This window comes from Myotis davidii, unplaced genomic scaffold (assembly GCF_000327345.1).
Source record: "Myotis davidii unplaced genomic scaffold, ASM32734v1 scaffold1035, whole genome shotgun sequence".
Taxonomy (NCBI): domain Eukaryota; kingdom Metazoa; phylum Chordata; class Mammalia; order Chiroptera; family Vespertilionidae; genus Myotis; species Myotis davidii.
Window position 1 is genome coordinate 191,735 of NW_006286719.1, and position 9,729 is coordinate 201,463.

Below are 9,729 nucleotides of genomic sequence, written 5' to 3' on the forward strand. Positions count from 1 at the left end.
ACTGGGGTTTCTGTGATCAACAGCTTCCAGACAGCAACTGGCATCAACTTGCCAGTCATTGTGATGAATGAACCATCTTGGAAGTGGCATCTCAGCCCGAGCAGTCCATTCCAGAAAATGCTATGTGGCATAGAAAGCGAGCTTTCCATATTGAGCCTTGTCCAAATTGAAAATCTATGTGCATTCATTATAAACCACTAAATTTGGTGTCATGCAGAATAGATAACTGAAGGTACTATGTATTTCTGTGCCTTGCTTTTCACTGAACAATATATTAGATATCAGTCTATTTCAGTATTTACAAAGTTGCTTTAATCTTTTTAAGAGCTGGATAGTATTCCATTGTATAGCTGTGCAATGATCTAATTAATCATCCTCTTATTTATGGATATTTATTTCCAACCTTTGTTGTATGCTTCCTTTTGCATATAAACATATATATTTACTGGCTAAATTTTTAGATATAGAGTTGCTGGGTCAAAGAATATGTGAATTTGTAATTTTAATACATATTGCCAAGCTGCCTTCCAGAGAAGTGACATCCCCATTAGTTCTGAGAATCAAAATGAGTGTCAATCTGAATGGTGAAAACTGTGCCACAGTGAGATTGCAATGTTACATTTCTCATTTAATAGTTTTTTATATATTATTAAGCCACTTGTATTTTCTTTTTGATGAACTACCCTATATTTTCTGTTGGGTTGTTAACCTTTTTCTTCTTTGAAGGACCTCTTTATGTGTTAAAGAAATTAGCTCTTAGTTTGCTTAATGTAAAGTCAAGCTTTTCCCCCTCAGTTTCTTTAACTTTTGCCTTGGTTTGAGCAATTTTTTCTCTTATTATAGTTAGATATATCAATCTGTAATTTTATAGCTTCTGGATTTTCTTGTTTTTGTTTTGTCATATTTAGACTTTCCTCACTCTGAGATTATAATAGATATTCCCCCATGTTTTTATCATTCTGCTTTTTTTAAAAAATATATTTTTTATTGATTTTTTACAGAGAGGAATGGAGAGAGATAGTTAGAAACATCGATGAGAGAGAAACATCGATCAGCTGCCTCCTGCACATCTCCTACTGGGGATATGCCCGCAACCAAGGTACATGCCCTTGACCGGAATCGAACCTGGGACCTTTCAGTTCGCAGGCCGACGCTCTATCCACTGAGCCAAACCAGTTTAGGCTCATTCTGCTTTTTATATCTTCCTTTTAAATCTATCTGAAATGTATTTTGATATATACATTCTAGATTTATATTTTTCCAGATAGATTTCTGAGGTGTGGCTATCCAGTTGTCAGTTAATACTGTTGAGCCATGTCATCCTTCTATACTACATTTCCATATTTACACCATATATAATTTCAGTTTATTTACTGAATTCAGCAGCCGTACTTGGTTGCTGCCCCTTACTTAATTATTCCCTCTTTTCTATACTATTTTAGAAAATGCTATAGTAAGTATTTTTAAAAACAATTCTTTATAATTATTAATCTCAAATTAGCTTATGATTTCCTTTGTGGATATATAAATGAACATTTATAGTCAGTTTTAAAAGTTACTTAAACTTTATCTTGTTTAGCTGCTCAAAATCTGAAGTTAGAAAGATTACGCATTTTATGGATGGCGATACGGAAATCAATCCATGTAATAGATTCATCTGAAGATAAGTAGGATTGTGTAGGAGCAGAGAGTGACATGCTTTTTTATCATGTACCATGTATAAAGGCCTGTTCCCAAATTTCTGAAATATGTAATAGTACTGGCATAAAAACTGTATCTAATTAAGAGAGTGCTGAGGCTGGGACCTTTGAAAGAAAATCATGTATGTTAATAGAATGGCTGAGGCCTCATCATTATGAGAAGAAATCAGGCAATTGTACTGTGGTACATTAAGAAAATGGGTCCCATTTAATTTGGTGACACACTTGTAATTTTATGTAATGCTACAGCTGTCCTGAACACAAGGGAGGACAGTGACATTCAGCAAAGGCAGAATTTAGAAGTTTCTTGTTAAACTCAACTTCCTGTTCTTCCAGCTTTTCCACTCCTGCCCTTCTTGCCCCAGCTCAGTTCCTCTGACTCAGGGAGCATACTTTCAGATCTTTTTCCTCTGGTATATATGGTCTGAACCCATGGGGCCTGGAAGGTCTGCATTTGGAACATGCCGTGAGTTTGACATGCTTGAGTACCCTGTGATTGTTAAGAATAGTTAAGTCCTGCTGAGAGATTAAGACAGACACACCTAGAATGAGATACGGAATTAAGGTGTTACCTAATCTTTGTATTTGCATTGCAGCCAGACCCTTAACTTAGAGCTGAAAGGACCAAGTTGGGGGGTGGTTTCAGGTACTGGGGGAGGGTCTCTTGGGAGATCTGTGGGCTGCTGTGCTTACTGCCTCTGTCACAGGCCTGCATGCTTATTCTGTGCTTGTAAACTGTGTCACGTAAACTCCTTTCCCATAGACATCTCCACATCTAGGTAAGATAAAACATTTCACTAAGGTAGGCAAGTTGACTTCTAGGTTCAGAATCACAGAATGTCAGAACTAAAAGGAACCCGTCTGAACTCTTTCATTTGATAAACACAATTGATCTTAGAACAACACTAATAAGTAGAACTTTGCAGTTCAAATCTGTGTTGTTTAAAGGTCAACTTTTTAGATCTAAGGTTGGGAATTTATGGATGCGGAGGGCCGGGTATTAAGTTTTTGCGGAATCAAAGTTATATGCAGATTTTTGACTGTAGGAATTGGGTCAACTGTAATGTCTATAGCTTTCTTTCCCTGCATTTTATGCTCTTGTACTCTTGGGATGTTTAGACACCAGTGGCATTGCTTTCCATTTTCTCAGTGACAGACAAAGTGGGATAGTTTAGAAAAAAAAATTTGTTTTAAGAATAAAAATAGTTATTTCTTTTTCTTTTAGATTCTGTCTAAACTTTCTTTGCCTACTCGTGGCTGGGAACCAACAATGAAACAGAGTTTTGCCTTTGACAATGTTGGCTACGAAGGTAGTCTGGACGGTATGTGCCCTTCACAGACAATCAGTGGCACCATCAGCATTTCGGGCATGACTTGCCAGTCATGTGTAAAGTCTATTGAGGGCAGGATTTCCAGTTTGAAAGGCATTGTGAGTATAAAGGTTTCCCTGGAACAAGGCAGCGCAATTGTAAAATATGTGCCATCAGTTTTGAGCCTGCCACAGGTTTGCTGTCAAGTTGAGGACATGGGCTTCGAGGCCAGTATTGCAGAAGGAAAGGCTGACTCCTGGCCTTTAAGGTCCTTGCCAGCCCTGGAGGCTGTAGTCAAGCTTCGAGTAGAGGGCATGACCTGCCAGTCCTGTGTCAGCTCCATAGAAGGCAAGGTTGGGAAACTGCAAGGAGTGGTGAGAGTCAGAGTCTCACTCAGCAACCAAGAGGCAGTCATCACTTATCAGCCTTATCTTATTCAACCTCAAGATCTCAGGGACCATGTCAACGACATGGGGTTTGAAGCTGTCATCAAGAACAAAGTGGCTCCTGTAAGCCTGGGACAAATTGATATTGGACGGTTACAGAGCGCTTACTCAAAAACACCTTCTACTTTGAACCAGAATGTCAATAACTCTCAGACCTTGGAGCAGCAAGGGAGCCATGTGGTCACCCTGCAACTGAGCGTAGATGGAATGCACTGTAAGTCTTGTGTCCGGAATATTGAAGAAAATATCAGCAAACTCCCAGGGGTTCAAAATATTCAGGTGTCCTTGGAGAACAGAACTGCCCAAGTACAGTACGATCCTTCTTATGTCTCCCCGGGGGCCCTGCAGAAGGCGATTGAGGCTCTTCCACCAGGGAACTTTAAAGTTTCTCTTCCTGATGGAGGAGAAGGAAGTGGGACAGATAACAGGTCTTCTACACATCACTCCCCTGTCCCTGCTCAGAGAACCCAGGTGCAAGATGCGTGCTGTACCGTGGTGCTTGTTATTGCTGGCATGACCTGTGCATCCTGTGTCCAGTCCATCGAAGGCCTGATCTCCCAAAGGGAAGGTGTGCAGCAAATCTCAGTCTCTCTGGCTGATGGGACTGGAACGATTCACTATGATCCCTCTGTAATTAACCCAGAAGAGCTCCGAGCTGCTGTAGAAGAAATGGGATTTGAGGTTTCCATTGCTTCCGGTACGTAGTTAACCCTGGGGTTGTCTCCTTTCTCTTTGTGTCTTATGGCATCGTACCTGCGTGTTTGGACAGGTGAGCCACACTCACTGCCTCACATGTGGACCATGGTAACAGAATTCTGAAACTTTCCCTTGTGTGTTAAGTTTTTCAGGCTAGAGGACTTAGAATTTCCAAGTGTTTATTTAGATTTTGCCTCTTGTGTAGCTGGGACTAAAATGCTGAGGTCCTTGGACTCTTGGCTTCTTTTCTGAACAGAACCCTGATTCGTTTTTGTTTGTTTGTTTTGTTTTTTAAATATATTTTTTATTGATTTTAGAGAGGAAGGGGGAGGGAGAGAGAGATAGAAACATCAATGATGAGAGAATCATTGATTGGCTACCTCCTGCAGGCCCCCCCACCGGGGATCGAGCCCACAACCCAGGTGTGTGCCCCCCCAGGTGTGATTGGGAATTGAACCGTGACCTCCTGGTTCAGAAATTGATGCTCAATCACTGAGGCACCTGGGTTTTACAGTAGGAATATCAGGTCCTTCTCTGACCAAAGAATCATCATCATTCTCCCTGAAGATTTCTCTGCTAAATAGAATAAAATCATAAAAATAATGTAATATTAGACTCACCACCCAGAACCCATTCTCTTAAAAGTGGGAAGTAAGGGAAGGACTTAAGGATGATTTCCTTTGCTCCCCACCCTTGATGGCTGTGAGAAGATGGATGTGGTGAAATGTTCCACAAAAGCACACAGGGTCCCCGTACCTTGATGTCAACCTCACTAAACAGTTTCCAGGGTTGTGGCCATCCCTGCTGCCCCCTCTTCTCATTGACTGGTCATTTGCCTATTTTTCATTTTCCTTACATAGGAGCCCAGCAAATATAGCATAATTTCTATCGTACGTCAGGACTGTGTGACTGAATGAGTGCCACATGGCTTCTCCTGAGAGCTTATGTTGTAGTGAGAAGGGTTCTGAGAGGAGGGAACCCTTGCAGTGTAACTGGACAAGTCCTGTGCAAGCCCAGGCAAGGGGCACCTGAGCCAAGCTCCCAGCTTAGGCAGGTCTCCCCTGGGAGAGGGAGTAGGAGTGAACCAGTGAGGGGCAGGAGATTGGGGTAGGGCAGGAGGGGTGGGGAAGTGACCAGGGACAAAGCAGCCTGGACAGTGGTCTGAAGGCCTGAGCGGCAGCACAGTGTGTTGGGGAAGCTGCAGAGGAGAGTGGCCTGAGTGTGGGACTCACAGAGGGTGGTAGACGGTGGCTGGGCCACCTCAAATAGGCCCTGCATGTCAGGTTGAGTTTAGACTTTATTATAAAGGCAGGGGGAGTCACCAGAAGGTTTTAATCAGAGGAAGTACAGACCAGATTATGTTTTAGGGGACCAGTCAGTGTTAGGGTGCAGTGGGGGTTGAGGCAGTGAGACCCCATAAGAGGCTGGGTGAGAAATGATGTGGGCTGGAGAGCAAGAGATGGAGTTGGAAGACACTCAGGTCAGATCTGCAAGCTTGGTGTCAGATTAAGGGTGTGTGTGATGGGGGCAGGCTAGGGAGGAAAGGGAGAGCCTGGGATGAGCCACAGCTGAGGTAGATGCTGGAGGGTGGCTGGGCTTATGAGTCCTGAATTTTGGGGAGAGTGGGGCTGGTAAGTCCACATGGTTCACTTCAGTTCATATATGCAGATTTGAGTGATTGGAGCCAGAGATAACAGAGGACCTAGGAAGGAAGAGTGAGTGTGAGAAGGGAAGGAGCAGAGGAGGAATGTGATGGCACTGGTGTGGAAGGAATGGGGGGAGGGATGGGGGGGTGGGAGGTGGTGGCACCTATAAGAGGAAGATCTTGCAGGCAAGTGACATGAGAAGAGGGAAGGGTCCTGGAAATAAAGGAAGAGGGTCCAGAGAGGCTAAGGTTTAACTAAGAGGAGACCATCGGCTGGAGTTGCTCACTGCCTGCATGGTGGTAGGGAGGTGCAGACCTCCAGTAGCTTAGGTCTGGAAGGGACAGAGTCGGGTAGAAGATAGGGAGGGGTGGTTGGGAGAGGCTGAGGATAAGGAGGGAGTGTGGGACATTTTGTGAGGGACAACTATTGGGTGATAATGTTTTTACTGTTTAGATTTCAAAATACATGCCCTGTATGTCAATGCAAATGCAGGGTGGATGAGGATGTGGACAGTTTCTCAGCTTCTGGCTGGACCTGCATGCTCGTCCCTAAGAAGAACTTGTGGGCAAAGCCCACTGACCATACTCAGGGCCAGCTGCACTTGAGTTTCCCACATCCATTTTCTCCATTTTCTGACCACCACTGAGATAAAGAATTTCTCCCTGGAAAGTTTGCTCTGTTGTGATACTTTCCTGCACACACACACCCTTAAAAGGAGTGGATAAGTCAGGTGGAGTGACTTGGCGCCATCTGTACTTTGTCCTGTACCAAGTTTCAGGAAGGAGGTGGGTTTTGTTTATTTATTTAAAATAAAAATAAATAAGGAAAACACAAAAGAACCGTAAATCCTGTACTCAAAAGGTGAGAAATGTAGTATGAAGCCATCATCTGCCATATCTGTGTGAAATTTAAGGTCTTTCAACAGTGGAATCAAATTATTGGCAGTAAAAAGAAATTTGCATTGAACTACATAATCCAGAATATTTGGATTAAATTAAACCTAAAAGAAAAAAACCCAGTGATTTTTCTTGTCCAGAGTTATAAGAGCTATGTTTATCCCAAGAGGTATTTAGGATATCAGATTTACCAAATAAGAAATATAGAACACCTAGTTAAATTTGAATTTTAGATAAATTACATTTTATTTTTATTTTTTTTTAGTGTTACTCATGGTTTTTCTGAAATTCGAATTTAGCTGGACATTCTGTATTTTACCTGTCAATCTTAGTTTAGGATAAACTGTAAGTGTGCTGGGACTACCCCTTATAGCCACTTAAATGTTAAAAAGGCATCATTTGTATTTGATTATTCATTCTGGATTGAATAGGAACTCCTTGAGGACAGTCTTCAAACCATGTGATTTGTTTCTTCTTTGACTCAGTAGCACCCAGCACTGAGTAGGTATTTGTGAAGGAAATGAAAGAGAAAGAAAATAATGGGCCATGACTAGCAGGGTCACAGGGTAGCTCAGTGGAGGGCTTTAATCCAGGGAATTATTTATAGAGATTTTAAGGAAATCTCTTAGGAAGGAAAACCAAACAGAATAGGAAGGAAACCCTAGATTAGCACTAGCAGAAGCCACCACTTCCTGGCAGGTGGGTCTGAGGGAAGAGAGCGTTATAAGAGCCCAAGGCTGAGGTTGCCTGGTGGCACCTGGTGCTACTGAAACTAAGAAGGGAAAGGCTATAGTCAGGCCCTGGCCAGTGTTGCTAAGTGGTTAGATCGTCAGCCTGCAAACTGAAGGGTCTCTGGTTTGATAACCGGTCAAGGGCATGTATCTGAGTTGCAGGATCAATCCCCAGCTCTGGTCCAGGCACATGCAGGAAGCAACTAATCGATGTGTCTCTCTCACATCGATGTTTCTCTCTTCCCATCCCTTCCACTCTCTTTAAAAATCAATGGAAAAAAATATCCTCAAGGTGAGGATTAACAACAAAGAAAGAAAGGCTAGAGCCAGGAGCTGGAGTCGTAATAAACAGATGGAAAACACTTTCATTTTTCCCCCTTTCTGTACTATCATTTCCCACTTTGTACCTCCTGTGTGCCAAATTCAATCAGAAACTAGTTGACAAAAAAGCCAGGGTAAGTGGTTTGCAGGGGTCAGAACCCTTGATAATGAAGGGAGGTCAGTAAAGGAAGGTCTGTGACAGCACATAGGCAAGTGACAGGCTTTGAATTTCAGCCATTTTATTTTGTTACCAGACTGAAAGGGTCCGTTTGCCTGCACACATCAAAGGCCAATAAGACATGAACAGGAGTTTGCAGCCAAGAAAGTAGGGCTTTATTAAGGAGATGGTGTCGTGCCTGGAGTCACAGGTAGCTCATGCTCAATGACCTGGCTCCCTGATGGCTTCCAGGGGATGGATTATATAGGGAAAAGATCATTAGTCATAGTGACTAAAGGGATTAGTGTTGATTGGTTGGTGCTAGGGTAATTCATCATTGCATTTGGTCCTAATGTCAGCTATGGAGTTGCTCTGTCCAACTTCGCAAGTATTTGTTCTTTGAGATCTTTCCGCTTTCCTGGGTCAGGAACTAAAACACAACTGAGGCCAAGATATTGTTTTTAGTTGGATTGAAGATTCTGTCTGTAGAGTCAATAGACCCAGGGCCTTGTTCCTAAGACTACTAGATGCTGACCAGAACCTCATTGTCCCGATGGCTTAATGATTAAGCAAGAGAGAGGAGGTGGTTGAGTCAGGGTGCTGGGTGAGGCTAGTGGAGTCAAGGGAAAAGTAGAAATAAAAGTCCAGATTAAAGAAAATAAGGTTTTTGCAGTTACAATTTGACAGCTAAGAATACACTTAGACTTGATTTTTATCTAGAAGGCAGCTCTGCATCTGTTCACTGATTTACATGGTAACTATTTTTTAAATGAATGAATAAATTGATGGAAAAGATGGATATATGAATATAGTATGAGGAAAAGTCATCTGTTAGGTATAACATATTCCTCTCACTGTTGTAAATATGTAATGCCACTTTCTGGGCACGGTTCTCTCGTACCAACATGTGCTGAGGATCTTCTGGGTCTCGGGCACTGTGCTGGCTGCCATGAAGTACTCAGAGTCTAGCACCTGCCTGTGTGTGGTTCGTATGAGGTAGCAGATCACAGAGACCCATCATCTAAGGCAGGTTTAGAATAATTGCAACAAGTAAGGTGTAAGTAAAGGAGAAAATCCAGCATCTGGTTGTGGGGCTCCCAGAGACTTGATGGTAGAGGTAGTGGTGGAGGGGGGCTTAGATAGGATATCAGAATGGATAGGATCTCATCAGGCACACTGGGCAGAGGAGACACAAGCATAGGCCCACAGGCAGGAGTCCTCCAGGTATGTCTTGAAAGCAGTCTGGCTTAGATGAAGCTTGGGTATAAGGTTGTACAGGTCAGCACCCTGGTCCACACCACCATTACCTGTCTCCCAGATTTTGCAAGAGGCTCTGAACTGGTGCCTCTATTTACTGATTTTCATCCTTGCAGTGATTTTTCTGCCCAGCATCCACAGAGATCCTATTATTCTGCTGATGTTCCAAACCCTCCCTTCTCATATTGTAAGAGGAGGAGCCCTTACGGTGATTTAGAAGCCCCCTTCCTCACCCATTACCTTTCTGACCCCTTTGGAGTCCTCATATTTGGCTTATTCTTGCTGTCCTCTCTGTCTGGAATTCTCTTCCCTCAAAGTCCACATGGTTCACTTCAGTTCATATATGGTCTTGTAGACTTTACCCAAGCATATATAACTTATATTTAGAAATATGTACCGTATTTGCCGGCGTATAAGACGACTGGGCGTATAAGACGACCCCCTAACATTTCCACTCAAAATACAGAGTTTGTTATATACTCGCCGTATAAGACTACCCCCTCTTCCGCACACCTTCCACACACCAAATAAAAGGTAAAACAATATCAGATTTGATTTTAACATTTTAA

General features: G+C 42.7%; 1 protein-coding gene across 2 annotated transcripts in view; it reads left to right on the plus strand.

The window, feature by feature from the left end:
* Positions 1 to 9,729, plus strand: part of ATP7B (ATPase, Cu++ transporting, beta polypeptide) — a 79,012-nt gene that overhangs the window by 26,264 nt on the left and 43,019 nt on the right. For both annotated transcript variants that reach the window (XM_006758661.2, XM_015560608.1), the window contains exon 3: positions 2,926 to 4,153. In XM_006758661.2, the coding sequence (XP_006758724.1) occupies positions 2,926 to 4,153 (1,228 nt within the window). The remainder of the gene's footprint in view (positions 1 to 2,925; positions 4,154 to 9,729) is intronic.